Source organism: Sorghum bicolor, chromosome 4 (genome assembly GCF_000003195.3).
Source record: "Sorghum bicolor cultivar BTx623 chromosome 4, Sorghum_bicolor_NCBIv3, whole genome shotgun sequence".
NCBI classification, from domain to species: domain Eukaryota; kingdom Viridiplantae; phylum Streptophyta; class Magnoliopsida; order Poales; family Poaceae; genus Sorghum; species Sorghum bicolor.
Genome location: NC_012873.2, coordinates 50,585,810 through 50,603,147, shown reverse-complemented (window position 1 = coordinate 50,603,147; position 17,338 = coordinate 50,585,810). Strand labels below are relative to the sequence as shown.

At 42.4% G+C, this 17,338-nt stretch overlaps 2 protein-coding genes across 2 annotated transcripts; one reads left to right on the top strand and one right to left on the bottom strand.

The window, feature by feature from the left end:
• On the top strand, positions 8,938-10,573 carry LOC110434531. The gene is made up of 2 exons (XM_021458713.1): positions 8,938-9,534; positions 10,277-10,573. Exons 1-2 carry the CDS (start codon positions 9,009-9,011, stop codon positions 10,396-10,398), a joined length of 648 nt encoding a protein of 215 aa, XP_021314388.1. The 5' UTR covers positions 8,938-9,008; the 3' UTR covers positions 10,399-10,573.
• LOC8056804 (ethylene-responsive transcription factor LEP) lies at positions 14,586-15,416 on the bottom strand. Its single transcript, XM_002452130.2, has one exon. The coding sequence runs from the start codon at positions 15,414-15,416 to the stop codon at positions 14,586-14,588; it is 831 nt and encodes a 276-aa protein (XP_002452175.2).

Below are 17,338 nucleotides of genomic sequence, written 5' to 3'. Positions count from 1 at the left end.
ACTGTGGTTTAGAAAAAAGAGGTCATGAGTGGAGTCTCTAAAACTCTAAAAAAAACTACAATTTTGACAAAACCATGGTTTTAGAGACTACAAGATTTGTTGCATCCAAACACTCAATAGCTTTTAAAAATCAAAGTATTTTGTAAAGCCATATAGTATTTCTCTAGTACTTCAAAAATACTTTGCATCCAAACAGAGTGATGGTGGGTGAGCTGCCGGAGCTGTTGTGTTCAGGACAGGTTTTCCTTTTATTAGTCATGTGGTTGTATAGTTTCTAGGTCCAATTTTCCTTGTAAACCAGGTTACTCTTTCTTCTTTCTTCATAAGTAAATCGCATTGCATGATTCCTGGCCCTCTTTGAAGGTTCTTCCAAAAGAAAAATACTTAGCATGTAGCAATGGATGAGATTCTTTGTCACTCATCTCATAAGTACTCGTATTTCTGAAACTGTCGCTGTTAATCATCGACAGGTGTCTACTGATTGTACCTCAGAGGATCCCCACTATCCCGTAAAAAGGCGTCATTAGAGGCTATCGCCATAAGTTAGGCACAAGATAACAAAGTGTTAACGCCTTAATGGCCACCCATAAAAAGTATCAAAAGCAATGGAATCCAGTGGTTCAAGGATGAGTGGGTGCAGATATGCGAGAATCCATAACGCAACTAAAGAATCCCCCCTTCACCAATTAGCAATCCCTACAGGCCAATCACTCGCACAGACTTGAGTGATTCAGTTAACGTGAAGATGCCTATAAAAGAGAGGAAGATTGGCCATGGCCAGACCAGTGTTCTCACCCACCGAACTCGCTCGTCAAGCAGAGCTCCCTAGCATATGATGTCGAGGAAGAGGAAGAAGAGGGGCAGAGAAGAAGAAGGTGTTGTGAGTGAAGCACTGGTCACACTCACACCGGCAGCAGCGGTGTGAGTATAGTGCAAGCAGTGAAAAAGCATGCTTGCCGTGCTCTCCACCACGGGTTGGCATGTGAGCAGGGATGCTTCTTCGGCAGCTATGCACGAGAAAGAAGGCAAGTCTTATCGGCAAGGGAAGGCTAAGCCTTTCTTCCAGGTCTCCCTCTCTCCATCTAAATCCTATGTGTTTGGAATTGGAGGAGGGGGCAATCGTTACTTACTGGTTTCCTGTCCTTAGTGGTCATGTGTCTGTGTGTGTGTGTGTGCTCCATCTGTGTTGATTTTCAGCTAGAATAATGGCCAGTTCACAGTGAGAGTGAGCGTGTGTTCAAGTGTCAGGGAGTGTTAAGCTTGCGTGAGTACGTTTATTCAGTTGTCCGGTGTGTGGTGTGTGGTGTGTGGTGTGTGTGTCACTGAATATATGATACAAGAATGTAATGCTATATATGTGTGCCGTGGTAATTAACTTGTGTTGATTTTTAATGTGTTTTCGATACACATCTGTCCATATATTCCTGTCGTATCTCAAGATGGCAACGGGGAATTCCCCGTCGGGGATTGACCCACCATCCCCGTCCCCGCGGGGGGGGGGCGTCCCCGCGAAGGCCATTGGGGAACATTTTTCTCCCATCCCCGTTCCCCGTGGGGAATTGGTCCCCGATGGGGATCCCCGTACCCGACGCTAAACAAGATAAAGGCATAAAGGCAATAGAACAATAAGCATGACTAAGACATGATTATCAATTGTGATCTAAAGTTCATACACACATCATAATCATAGCATACAACTAGTCACATTCTTAGTTTCTCAATCATAGTCCCTCTGCATCTATATTCTATATATTTGTATTTATTAATTAACGGGGCGGGTACGCGGGTTTCGGGTACGGGGACATAGGGAACATCCCCGAACCCGCCAGACCCGATGGGGAGGGAATTTTCCCCATTAGTCTCCCCGTGGGGAGTAAATCTCTTCCATCCCCGATCTCCAGTAGAGGAATTCCCCGCGGGGAATCGGGTTTCGGGTCCCCATTGCCATCTTGAGTCGTATCCGACAAGAGTAATTTCTCTGGTGACGACAGAGATATAGATTATAATATGGAGAATCCAAATAAAGTAACAAAGCATTATTAGGAGCTTCAAACAAAAGGATTTAGTTGAGAAGAAATAAATTAAATTCTAGAAAAGGTTGGAGTAATCCTAGACAAAGATATTTATATTTTCGACATATTTTAATTTTTTTTACATATTAAACACCCAAATGCAATCGGCATGAATACAGCAAGTCAAACATAAACCTATGTCAAATTGAATTAAAACTAAAAAAACAATTTTCTTTTCTTGGAAAATTGTTTCATTTACTTACTATATCTTGAAAAAAAATTTAAAAGATTATAGAAACCATTTATTTTATTAACATTACTTGTCCATGTTCTACAATATAAATTTTAGACCGTGACAGCGATGAATCATGAACAAGGAGATCCAAAGCCTCACATGCGTGGCGGTGCCACGAGCTGGGAAAAATACTCACCACTACCACTGGTGATCAAAAGCCTCACATGCGTGGCTGCACCTCCACTTGCAGCTCGTGGCGGTATGTGAGGCTTTAGATCTCCACCAAACAGAGTTGGGAAAAATACTCACCACTACCACGGGCTACAGTTTTTTCCTGACGGCCGAAAGCCGACGGGAAAGTCCAAAAAACCGTCAGGAATTGTATTCCTGTCGGCCAGCCGTCAGCAAACAGCCGACAAGAACAGCTCGACAGGAAAAGCACACTATTCTTGACGTGCGGCCGTCAGGAAACAATTCCTGACGGCAGCTCTTGACGGTTTAGGTTATGCTGGCGAGGATCAGCTCCTGTCAATACAACCGTCAGGAAATCCCGACAGGAATTCTGCATTTTTATCTTGTCAATACAATCCGTCAGGAAAAGATAATCTGGCCGTCAGGAAAAAATTGTACCAGGTCTATCTTTTATTACTGCCAATATAAATAATATTTGTGCACTACAATATTATTTATCCATTCAAATCATATTAGAAATTCACTCTCACAAATGATCACGACCATATAGTGAATCATGGTTTCTCAAGCCAACCAAATCCATACTGCCTTCATATTACAAATTCATTGGTCACCACACAAGGAACATTTCAGCTTCTTCTATACTAAGTTAAGATTACAAGTTGAGTACACTGCATATACTGCTTCTCGTTACAAATTCATTGTTCACCTTCACCACACAAGGAACATAACAGCTAACAACTAACATACTAAGTTGGGATTACAAAGTTAAGTATACTACATGGGTTTCCTGTACTCTTTTCTATCAAGTAAAATATTTTCTACTGCTGAAGTTTGGATTACCCTCCATCAGTAGATATGCAACTTTAGTCTTCCATGTGTCCTACAGAAGAATATGCTAAATGTGAGTATGAAACATTGTGGCCCAACTTTAGTCTTCACAAATCACCAACCTAGCATGCCAAAAAGGGTTTAAAATTGCCAAATGGATGCCACAAGTTGAATAAAACAGACAAATTGAAACTCCTAAGTATCACGAAGGATAGTCTATAAACAAGGTAAATGGCAAACAGGCTCATATTCTGATAGTTCTCATACTTCAACTCTTACTAGTTCTGATAGTTGTTAACATTTCTTATCTACCATTTACACCTCAGAGGAAAATTGCAAAGGACTTGTAGTCCTTACCATATTTCAGTCATCCAGTAGCTAGCTAAGCCAGATCGCAGCAGCCGTAAAATGTTAGAAAAAAAATATTTTAGTCTTCTGTAATATTACTTCTGGATTATTACTGTCTAGACTTGGGAGCTTTTAAGGCTCTGCACACTAGAGAAAATGAAGCTACCAGAATACTATCTTCATAAAAGATAATCTTGAATCTGCAAACTTAAGAGCAAGTTCAACTAACTTTGCAGTCGCTCAGCAAACCATCTTTAACTATAGAACTTCTCTTATTTTATTTTTAGAACTAGTAAGAGTTCAAAATACAAATACAAACCTCTGATAAAGCATTAACAGCTGATATATATATATATATATATATATATATATATATATATATATATATATATGAAGCGCTCCAGGGACACTGTAACCACTCTTTGAACCTCCAAATTTGCCACCAATACGTGCATTAGCTGCATCGTTAATACAGCAAATTAATTAACATTAAGATTTCACGCAGTTTGCTTGTTCTAAATCTAAATCAAAACATAGATCTCATCAGTTTTATGCAATTGTGAAAATAGATCCCTTCAAGAAACTAAAAACACAGCAGATCTGAGAGGGAGATTGGGGGAGAGAGAGAGAGAGAGAGAGAGCACCTGAGGGCAGTGGCGGATCCCTAGGGCCACGCGGACGTCGAGGAGCCGGTCAGGGCGGCAGCGCAGGCGTTCACGAGCCCCTCAGGGCAGTGGCGGCACGGGCGCCGAGGAGCCCCTTGGGGCGGCGGCATTGCGGGCGGCGGAGAGCCCGTCGGTGCGGCGGTGGCGCGGCGACGGCTTGTAGTCGGGGAGGCCCCTCGGGGAGGTGGCACGGGCGTCGGGGAGGCCTTGGAGGCGGTGATGGTGCCGGCGGCGGGGAGCTCCTGGGGCAGTGGGGAGACGCTCGATGCGGACGCTCGATGCGGGAGAAGGAGATGGGGCCGGCATAAGAGATAGGGTTTGGCGATGGCAAGTTTTATCTCTCGATGTGGGACCCACTATACTGTAGCTTGGGGGAAAACGCGTCCTTAATTTTTTTTTAGGCTGCGCCGAGGGAGCAATCCTATCTGTCGATTTAGGACGGTTGAGTCACGCGGGGAGGAGTCCTGTCGGTTGGACAGCGCCGTCAGGAGTGATGGGCGTGTTCCTGACGGTTTCTTTCTTTCCCGTCGGTTTCTACTAGCCGACGGGAATTGACTCAGTCCTGTCAGTTTGCGGCAACCGACAGGAGTCCTTTTAAATTCCTGACGGTTTTGACAAAACCGCCAGGAAATAAAAAACCGACAGGAAAAAGCTGTGGTCTGGTACTGGTTACACAAATATCGGTCCATTCTATTTTCGCATCTTCTCTCTTCTTCTCCTGTCATGAGGTCGTGCCCCTCTCTCCATCGCGCGCCTCCCCGCCGGTCACCCCTACCATGCATGGCTCCCCGCCAGCTCCGCCATCGGATTTGCCTCGTGCCCTGTCTGCAATGGGTGGATCTGCCCCGTGCGTGAGCTCCACGCCGACTGCTAGCTCCATACCGGCCATGAGCTCCACCGGCTATGAGCTTTGTGCCATGGGCAACCGCACCTGCCCCCGCGAGGCCGCATTGCTACTCTTCTCCTCTTCTCCGTTGCGACGCGATTATCTTCTCCTTCACTCGTGATATGACCATCTTCTCCTTCACCGCACACACCCTAGGATGTGTAGCTACTTATGCCACGTACTATCACAACGCACCCCGCCTATTGTTGCCCTAACCAGGGGAGGGGCATATGGCCATGCCGCGCCCATCTGGGGCCACACCGATGCCACAGTTCGCCATGGAGGAAGAAGAAGACTGAGTTTTTTTTCAGACATTGACACGTGGGGCCTATCCCACTACTATAGAAAAACTTAATTGCGGCAGGAAAAAGGCATTAACCGAGGCGGTTTTTACAACCGCCTCGAATGAAAGGTCACGGTAAATCAATGATTTACCGAGGTGGTTCAAATGCCCACCACGGTAAATAAGAAAACAAAAAAATAAGAAAACTCATAGATAGGCCTAGCAATCCCATGCACGGGCTACCACGGCATGTCGGTGCTAGCATCTAGGCAGGATCACCCGGATCGGGTTGCTCGCCGTGGGATCGAGTCTCAACCATCGAATCTGGTAGCAAAGGAAAGGAAGGGAGGAGCACCACCGGATTCGGTCACTCCCACCGCCAGAGTTGATGCCCATGACGCCAGATCTGGACACCCTCGATGCCTGTGACTCCGGGTCTAGATGAGAGAGGATGAGGGACGGATCCTCCCGGATCTAAGAGGAGAGGGAGAGAGAGGATGGAACACACCTCTTTCGTGTTAGATCCACGCTGCTGTTGACGGTCGATAACATCAACTTTATTATAACTTTAAACCTGAAGGAGAACATGAATACACACTAGTATAGGGTTTAATTAATAATTTCCACGAATTTTGTATATTCTATATTTTCCGAGATGAATTTCAAGAAAGCTGAAAAAGAGGGACTCTAGTGCAAAACAAACACGGAAACGTATCCACCACGGGAAACGTCGCGAGAAGACTCATGAACACTCTAGAAGACACCTGACGCGAGGGGGGAGCCAGCAGCCGCCAGGTGGGGCCGGCCGGCCCCACCCTAGCGCCGGCCGGCCCCTGCTGCTAGGGTTTGCTCCCCCCTTCCGGGAGCTTCCTCCACCACCTTTGAGGAGTCATCTCAGCCCTTGGTTTAGTCAGTTTGATCTGACGGTGCACGTGAATCCTACCGGACTATAAATATATGAGTAGACCCCCCTGGAGACATCAACCACTTCATTATTCATCAAGGCCTCAAGCCATCAAGCATCAAGCACCTTCAAGTTTATCAAGAGCCTTCTAGTTCATAGTTATAGTTAGTTAGATTAGAAGTAGAGGAGATCTAGTTCTTCATCAGAATCTGGAGCCCCTAGCGTCGGTCTGGAGCGCAAGAGTTCGGTAATAGATCTAGTTCTTACTTTACAGTTTTAAATTATATATTAGGGAGACTTTATTCTTAATATATTCATATGTTCTTAATTACATTAGTCATTGTCTACTTTGATTATATGTCTAGGATAGTTGGTTTGATCTTATTGAATTCATGTAATTGCTCATATAGCGTTTACCTAATCGATCGTTGGGTAGATGATAGACAATATGTAGACGTGGTGTCTAGATATCTTGTTTGTCTGCGAGTGCCCCCTGATGTGCTGTGTCGTGTGGTAATCCGCGTAGGTGACAGCTGCGTTGGTTCCTCTGTAGTCCACCCCCCGTATGTAGGGCTAGCATGGGCACGGTCGCGAAGGAGGTGACGGTTGCGTCTTAAAACTCTCATTAGTTGATGTCTCTTTACATGTAATTATGATATATGGTTGACTTAACGATGATTTCTAGATATAATTGCACTAATTAGAGTTATTCATTGGCGTAGTTATAGAATTACCTTAGATCCAACTTCCTAGTTTATCCATTGGCTAACTATGATAATGACTAGTAGATGCTCTGATGATTATCTTTAATTATGATACTTGATGATTATGCTATTACTATTATTTATCTATATTTATCTTGTGACCTCTGCCTATTAAGAGTAGATTACAGGACTTGGGTAATATTATTTATTCATCCTATATAGTTTCTTATCAATATAATAAATATAGTTTAACACTTAGCCTTTCCGGTGGTATAAATATAAATCGACAAACTGGATACTTCCCTATGTAAAATGCTACAACGGTATAATTATCTATCGGCTTGCAGAACTCATTTAGTTTATAATTATATTCATATTTGTTTTTCTCTGTTTTTACAGTAGAACATGTGAATCTATATTAAATTCCTAGCAATATAATTAGGAATGACAACCTATTTTGTGCTTAGGAATGTTTGAGAGGTTAGTTGCTATTTGACAACTTAATGCATTTCTGGTGTTGTTACTAGGAGTAGGGTATATCTCTATTTTTAGTGATGACGGTAGTAAATGTCAACAGCTGCCGCGGCTAGGTAGAGCGCGTCCACCACCGTCGCGGCCAGGGAGAGCACGGTCGCCGCCCCACGCGCTCGCTAGGAGGCCTGTCTTGCTCTTGTTGGGGTGTCGTGCTCCTGTCAGGAGCACGAGTGCTGCTACCGAGGGGCTTGATAGAGAGGGAGGGAGGGGAGGGAGGAGCACCGCCACCGAGCGTCGTGGTCTATAGAGAGAGAGAGAGGAGGGAAAGGCATGTCGGTCGGATCTAGAAGCGAGGGAGAGAGATCGAGATAGTGGAGGGAGGGGGCGATAGGGTGGGGAGATGACTCGGGTTGAGGGAGGTGTCGGGCTAGGGTGCGGCTAGAACTGGGAGAGAGTGAGGGAGTCAGGGTTTGTGATGATTTCGTTTGTATATTGGAGGTGATAGTGGGAAAGTGTGGGCTAGCGAGCTAGGCTTCATTTACCGCGGTGGTTGAAATATAATGTCCGTCTCGGTTAATGATTTGTCGAGGCTGTTACGTTAGGATGTCCGCTGAGGCAAGTCTGTTAGGTTGCCCATCTCAGTTAATTATCAACCGAGACGGTTGCTTGGCATGGTTGCCTAGCCACCAATAACAGAGGCAGGCAACCAGGCTGCCCACCTCCAGGCCCAAAAACTAAACGTTGTCCAAAAGAAATCATGTAGTAGTGTCCCAAGGGCAAATTTGTCCACTCCACCCAAAATATCTTGGCATGAATCTAGAGCTAGTTGCGTAACCAAACAGTTTCATTGTGGATCTCAAATCCACTAATGAAGCTGCTCCACGGTGAATTTTAGATTTAGATTCACTTTTTGAGTGGAGCTGTTCCAAATAAGCTCTTAGTGGAGCCGTTATCAAATGCATGCTGCAAAGGGAGGAGAAGCAAGCCAATTAAATTATAGACCAACTATGCATTTCCACATGCATGGAGTGAGAAAAAACGTTTGGTAACTGCTGCATACCATTTAATAGAAGCGCATGATATGGTGCTACGTCTAGTGAAACTGCCATTCTCAACAAGTAGCTTAGGCTAGTCTCAATGCATAGTTTTATGGCACAGTTACTAAGACTATAAACTAGGTAACTGAGCCACATAAGTTTTATGGGAATGAAATTTCTCTCTTATCTGATGAAACTCCTTTATTTAATGACCCTGCCAAGTCAGCAATTTTGCTTATGTGGCACCCTATTTAATGTGCACGACATTTTCATGAAACATACATTGAGACTGGCCTTAGGGCAATCTTAATGGAAAATTTATTGCAGTTTTTATGTTCATTAATTAGCTTGACAGCTCAGCTTTTTGGTGACATGGCATAGAAATAAATAAAGAGAGAGAAGAGAAAATGTAGAAACAATTTCTACATGAAGAAATCATGTCTACGCTAGCAACGAGGCCGGTTGACACCACCAAATCCGCACTATGGAGAAACGAGTCGTTTGTTCGCTCAATAATGGCGATATGGTGTGCCCGCCGCCGCGGTGATGCCGCGCGTGCGCTCACCCGCCGATTTCCTGCGCTGGCTTCCTCTCCCGTGCGCGCTCGCCTTTCTCCGGCGCTTATTCTTCTTCTGCGCACGGGCAAGGTCGGCCTTTTCCCCTTGCCGCTCGCCGATTCATCCGGCCCCAATCCCAAATCCTTCATTCGGCCCCAATCCATCCATCGCCATGAACCCCTCCATCCACCATCTTGGAGCTCCAAGCAAATCAGGGCAGGGCAGGGCAAGTGTGCTGCTGCGGCCCTTGATGCCCGATTTGCATCGGCCGCTGCCGCTCCCAGTGCCCCTCTGATGGATCGACTTCTTCCGCTGGTGAATCCATCGCCCATGCAGCAACAACATCTCCAACACTTGCAAGTCTTGAAGCCGCAGGTTTTCCTGCTTGGTGGTCAAGTTCATCTCGGTAAGCATTCTGCCCGATTTTTGTGCTTTTCTAAACATCTGCCATGCGGCCGCTCGCATGGATCACAACATGGAGCAGCGCCCCTCTGTACCTCATTGCAATCAACGAATGATTGTTCAACATAGGTTCTTGGTGATGTGAGGATTCAGGAAGGTTGCATATTTGAATACAGAAAATAGCATTTTATTATCAGCCTAGTAATTTTTTGAGGATTCTATTTTTAGAGAATAGCTAAATTAGGATATTTAGAAAATATCCATGGCCTGTAGGTTATCTTGCTTCGCTATGGCTTTACCTTTTTCTGAATTATTAGCTAGTCTACTACTGTATCCAACAGGCACTGTCGTTTGTGTCTTGTGTGACAAATATCCAATTTGTTGACATCAATGAGCATAGATGACCTTTGGCTGCATATAAACTGATAGCAGAATCTGAAAAACTGCATTTATACTGGAAACTGAAAACTGAAACTTGTATGGTGTGAAACTGAAAACTGAAACTGCATGGTGTACATATTTGGCAAAAGTTTGGAAATTCATATAGGCAAAATAATTAGGTACATATCTTCAATCTCTGTTTGCTCATGCTGCTGTACAGATTGCATCATCTTAATGCTCTTTGCTTGTGAACACAATCTGAAACTTACTTCCTGTGAACACAATTTGGAACTTATTTCCTGTGAACACAATCTAAATTGTTATGTTTTTTTAAATTGAAATTCATTGTTTATTTTAACTTGTAGATGATGCTGTGGAACCTGATGCCTTCTGGAGAAGTTTTGCAAGAACTATTGAAACCTACCTGAGACGATATATGGAGATGATGCCGTGCAAGCTTACTATTTTACTACTATGCATATCATGAACTTTATTTAGTTCTTATGTTAACTCTATATGTAATGGTCGATTTATGGTACCTATTATCTTTATGGGTTCTGGAAACATATATATGGGTTGCTATTTAGTGAACTGCCTTCTGGAGTACCTATGTGAACTGATGGTTGTGAACTGATGGCTTCTGAAGTGTTATTTTTTTGCTATCTAGTACCTGAGACGATGGATGATGCCTTCTATTATCTTTATCTATGAATTCTTGCTACCTAACGCTGCTCTGTTTGGAACATGTAGAAATGTGACAGCGTGTGTTGTAGAGATCAGTTGCCACACTTGATCCATCTCATTTTTAATGAGTCATTTAATTTATCCTTTGAATAAATACTGCTATAGAAACTATATATTAGGAAGGGTAGTTTCTATACACATTAATTATTCTTAGAATGTAGAAACATTAAACGGAACGGAGGGAGTATTTACTAGCGTATAAATGGTATATATATTTTCTGATCAACGGCGCTGAGCGACCTGCGGGCGTCACGGCCTGATGTGGTTGCCCAAACCCAAAGCAAGTTGCTGGGCTAAGGCCTACGCGGGTGCTCAAGGAGTAGACAATGGGCTAAATGGTTGCTGTTAGCCTGTTAATTTGGGAATCCTGGGCCAACTAATACGGGTATGTAAAGTTATGGGCTGGAACAGGAATAGATAAATGCTTGGGCTTCATTTCATCCGGACGGTACCTTTTCCTAACGAATAAACATGCTACGATTTAGACCACTTTCTTTAAGCATCTAAAAAAATTTTCAATCTTATTTTTTGGTAAAACTGAAAAAAATCACTCTCTGATAACTCCCTATCTCAACTCTCAATTTTTTGTGCTTAGAAAAATTGATCCAGTCGCACAAAAATATGCGCGCGTATCAATTGACCAATTTAGAGGCGGAAGAGCGTGAGTAAGAATAAGAAGTAAGATCGAGGTTCTTAATGCTAATATACAAGAGAGAAAGAAAGTATAGAAGTAGTTGGTTGATTTGGAAATAGTCTAAGATTCCTAATGCAAAGTTGTCTTCTATTTTTTAGGAGCGACATTTTGAAAACTGTTGGAGAAACCTAGCAAATCCGCTCCCAACTTTTTTTTAGCCACACTTGGAAAACTCATTGATTTACCAACTGTTTTTGTACTATTTGGAGATGCTCACAATTTTCCTCCAATAATGGTGAATTTTAATGGTAATTGACCAATATGTTGAACTACTCCCTAAGTGCTAAAATATAATGTATCCAACCCTCCAAAGTTTAGCCTAAATTATAAGGGTTTCTAAGTGAACTAATCCCTCCAACTCACTTTAGAAAGGCAACATTCACATGCATACTTATTATAAATGTCTTCATAATTTATCCTAAATTATAAGGGTATCTAGGTGAACGTATTGATCCTCCAACTGACTTTAGAAAGGCAACATTCACATGCATACTTACTATTAATCAGAGAGGGCTACATGTGTCATTATTTTCTCACATAATATGTCCTAAAATTTGTAGGATATTTGGTATTTCAAGACAGAGGAAGTAATTCATATCAGAAATAAAAACTCTACGAGTTACAAAAGAAAACAGCATTCTAAATAATATAAATATTTTATCACAGCAACACACGAGCATTGTGCTTGTTTATAGAACAACCACACATCTAGGCATTAACTGTTTATTGAAAGAATATCTGAGGCCATTTTTATATCTTATTTTGTGAAAACATATTATTTTAGTATGATTTTCTTCCAAAGCCATGATCCGTTCCGATCTATATACCTTTATTGCCCCTTCATTTAAAGTCCCTAAATTTGTACCAACGAAACTCCAGCTGGGACATTGTTTTTTAGCTCATTATAGTTACAAATTTTCCAACATAAAAGTGTTAGATCTTAGTCACTTAATCATTAATTCCATAGGATCTCGATTAGCATAATCTCAAGAACACCTAAAGCACTTTGGATTAGCACTTAGTTGCACCACTTACTTGTGAGAGGAGGATGCCCCTAGGTAGAGGGTGCACTTAGTTGCACGCTCTACTTACTTTTGTTTCCTAAGCAGAAGGTTGTAGGTTCGTTCCCACCTCATAAAGTTTATCATATGACAAGTAGATCAGCGGTCTATGCATAGGGAATTAAAAGGGTAGTACACGAGATACAGATATACTGCTTCAGGTATGACAGGTACCCTATATCCAGTGTGGAATGCTCCTCGTATATCGTATACTTAAGGTTTACAGGGACGATGTCTATGGTTGCAAGCTACAAATGTTCAAGGTCTATGAATGGGTCCCCTACCTCCTCTTATATATATAGTCAGGGTCGTCACAGATGAAATATGTCAAATGATATGATCTATGTTTTTCTAGTTTTGATTCTATAGGTTATGATATTTGCTTGGATCCCAAGACTATCTAGCCGATATCTTTCTTTCCAAGTAGCCAATGCACCCTGTCATGTCATCATTCCCACTATTACACAAGGAAAAAGAAAACAAAAAAAGACAGATTTATATTACACAAAGGAATCCTATTTAATTTGTTTGCCCTCCTCTATCATGTCATCATTCCAACTATTAGCTTGCCCTAGCTTTTACTCATTATTTAAAAAACAAGAGTAAGGATACTGGATAGTATCAAACATTTTATACTACGTATATAGTGTTCTTTATGCATATAGCAGAATGTATATTGGTGAACATATATGTGTACAAACGAAATCTCATTCCTTGGATCTAATCAAATAAATCGTGCCCCACAGAGTTAGAGTTTTAGGGTGAAATGTTATGGATACCATGGAACAATTTAGAGAAAATATGACAATATAATATACAAACTGGGTGAAAAGGACTTTCAAACTTTAGAGGCCAAACTGAACGTACGATTCATGAGCTGTTATAAGCTGTTTTTTGCCAAACACTTAGAGCATCCCAACCGTTTTGCATAATTGGTTTGGCAAATAAGGGAGTTTGCCAAGTCTCAAAAAAATATGGCAAAGGTGAAAAGAGACAATCTCCAATGGTTTGGCATTAATCACTTCGCGCCAATTTCCCAATGCCAAGTGTGAACAGGTTTGGCATATATGCCAATCCTTCCGCTCTTTTTGCCAAGTTAACAAAATTGTAAAGTCTAAATGCCAAACCGTTGGATAAGTGTTTTTAAGACTTTTTTGCAAATACATGAATGCAAAGCTTATTTGCAAAACGGTTGGGGATGCTCTTATTTTCAAAACAGCTTTAAGAGTGAAACTGTTTTTCTCCTCCTCTCACAAAGACATAAGTTGGGATGAAGCTGAAAAAAAGTAGCTTATTGCAGCTCTCTCCCTCATTTCTCTCTTTCAACTATGTATGAAGTAGTTGATGAAGCTATTTTGCCAAACACTTTTTCCAAAACAGCTCAGCTTCATCTAGAAAGTCACTCATGAAGCTATTTTGCAAAAAAAAACTTTACTAGTGAAGTTGAGCTGTGTCAAACAAGCCCTAGGGATACAGGATAGTATCAAACATTTTATACTACATATATAGTGTTTTTTTATGAATATAGCAGAATGTATATTGGTGAACATGTGTACAAACGAAATCTCATTCCTTGGATCTAATCAAATAAATCGTGCCCCACAGAGTTAGAGTTTTAGAGTGACATGTTATGGATACCATGGAACAATTTAGAGAAAATATGACTATAATATACAAACAGGGTGAGAAGGACTTTCAAACTTTAGAGGCGAAACTGGACGTACGGACCTCCTTTTTTCAGAAATGAAAATGGATTAATCTTTCTCTCTGTTGCAATGGAACGAATCAGAGGGAAATTGCGCATTGAAGCAAATTAAGATATTGCACTGAAGCAGCAGCAACACAGAACGAATACAAGCCGACTGACCTTACATATATATAATTACATAGTACCAAACAAACAATCACGCACAAATTTCCTATCACCAAAGCATATAGACACGTGCACGCACCTCTGGTTCATACCAAATTACCGAGATACACGTGATTGAAATACTGTACACAACAAATCAAACAGGTAGTAGCAGAGTAACAAGCACACCACAAACACAACTCACCACGCCGGAGCCGGAGGCAATGTAGCCCCCCTCCGGCGGGCGCCAAAGCCGCCGTTGACGAAAGCAGCAGAGAGAAGACCAAACAATAACACTGCGACGTGTCTCGGAGTCGTCATCATCAGTAGTAATACGAAGACGACCCGCCGAGCTGGAACCCGTCGACGACCTCGTCGGCGGCCGGCATCGGCGAAAACATTGGGCTGTGCAAGTACCCTTCCTCGAAGTACATTCCGTGCGACGCGTTGGCCGCCGCCGCCGCCGCCGTGTCGTCGTTGTGACCACCGAACTGCAGCTCCGACGCGTCGCACCACGCCCTGTCGTCACCGCCGCCAGCGGCGCCGTTGTTGGCGCCTTCGAAGCAGTACATGCCCATCTCAGCGTTCCCGCCGTAGGCCATGAACGACGCGTCAGCAGCGCCGCCGTAGGACGGCATCGTCGTCTCCACCGGCACGTGGTGGTACTGATGATAGACCGGATCGTTGCCGCCGGCGCCGCCGCCATGTGCGGACTGATGATGATCGCAGTCCGGTGTTGTTGCCAGCTGATGAGCGGCGGCGGGTGCTACGGGGTCGGCGGCGGCGTAATAGTAGTGCTGGAGCTGGTCGGCGGAGAGGTCCGGGGAGAGGTACGGGGTGACGGAGGAGCCCGGCGGCAGGTCGGGGTAGGCGAAGTTGGTGCGGGCGTTGGCGCCGCGGATGTTGCGGGCGGCGCGGTCGTAGGCGATGGCGGCCTCCTCCGCGGTGTCGAACGTGCCGAGCCAGTGCCGCTCCTTGGTGGCCGGGTCCCGGATCTCTGCGGCGTACCGGCCCCATGGCCGCCGCCTCACCCCGAGGTATCTTGTCTCGTTGCCATTGTTGTCCTGTTGATGCTGCTGCTGCTGCTGCCGGCGCTTCGTCGAGGACTTCTTCTCCGACGAAGACGACGACGAGAAGAAGTAGGAGAAGTCCATGCTCGCTCACACACAGAGAATACAGAGAGTTAGTTGAGGTCGTTGCTGGATGTGAGAGCTGAGACGGAGAGGAATTGAAGGTGGTTGCTGCTGGTGCATGGAGCCGTTGCATGGAGGAGTATATATAGGGGCTGGAAAGCAAAAGTATATACATATTTTTTTTTAGGTCTTATTTAGTTTTTAAAAAGTTTTATCAAAAACTTTAGATTTTCCGTCACATCGAAACTTGCGACAGTATGCATGAAGTATTAAATATAGATAAAAATAAAAACTAATTATATAGTTTACATGTAATTTATGAGACGAATCTTTTGAGCCTAGTTAGTCTATGATTGGACAATATTTGTGAAATATAAAAAAAAGTACTATAGTACCTGAAATCTTAAAATTTTGCCAACTAAACAAGGCCTGAGCAGCAAAAGTATATTATGATGAAGTAAACAAAGGAATGGTGTGGCACTGATACTAATGGCCAATCTTAAGGAATGATTAGCAGGAGTGAGGCCGGTAGGCATATGGATTCGCACGGCCCCACGTAAAATTTGAGTCGTTGGTGTGGTGTGGGGGCGGCGAAAGTGGTCAACCAATGATTTGGACCGGTGGTGGCATGGGCAGGGTGACTGCACCATGCATGATGGCATCAACGTCACCGACCTCCTCGAGTTGTTGCATTTGCATCCAGCGCCGGTCTACTCTGAGCATTCATTCTAACCGACTAAATAAACCAACTTATTATTATTAGGAGTAGAAATGGATGTCCAGACGTCCAGATATATCTGTTTTGTCCAAATTCATATTATTCGGTAGAATTTAAGTATGGATATTTGTGTTCGCGTTCGTTAATTTTCTGATATATGGATGTGTATCTGGATATGTTTCTCGATCGTAACTTTTCTATCAGAGATTCTAGATAAAAGTATTTAAAAGCTATCTCTATGACAAATAATTAACGACTTATACATGATATAAACATTAATATTTAAATATAGATATCAATATTAATTTCATGTCATCTTGGTTTAGTTTGAATCTTATACATTCCAATTAAAAAACTATATTTTGATGCATTATTTTATTTTTGAATAATATTTTTACATACTATAATTTATTGAATTTCCTTATAAATTTTTATATACATGACTGAAATCATAATTTATTAATTTGTTGCAACTAAAGGGTTAGTTCTAAAAGTATATTTTAGTCTACTATTATTAAAATGATTGAAAAATGTTTAAAATGTCATTGTCGGTGTGCCTAAAAGAGTTAGTCTGAAAGTAGGTTTAATTTTACCATAGCTTATTATTAAAATATAGGTTAATAGTAAAAAGTTCCTTAGTAGTTCCTTAGTATTAAAGACAGACAACTCTCTCTTGAGGTAGGTACTTTCAGATGTGTTGAACTTCCAACTTGGTATATTTCTTGAAACTTGGTATTTGTTATTTCACGTATTATGGAAGGTGAAAAAGTCACATATAAGAACTCTAGTTTGGAAATGTAAAATGTGCACAGCTCGATCCACACTACTCCATCCGTCTTACAATAAAGTGTCTTCTAGAATGTGTATTTAGATATAATACATTCTATGTAATGACTAAGCTTAGATTTCGCAAAGTTTGTTAAAGGGGAAGCCATAATTTGTGGAGAAACTCCTTAATCATGCTTAATCAATGGAAACATATGTCATTTAAGTTGTCTTAAAATTTTTAGAATACACAAAGTTTCATAATTGTACCCCTTTCTTGTCATTGGTTAGATAAAATTGTGAAGTCTTCCCCGTAGAACAGCTAGCCCTTAGAAACAACATTGTTTGAAGGAACAAATTAAATTAGTTAAAATTGTATGATCAAGGACAACCCATTTCTTAGATTCTAGAGGAACAATTAGTAATAAATTCATTGGTCTATATGATGAGCTAACAACTC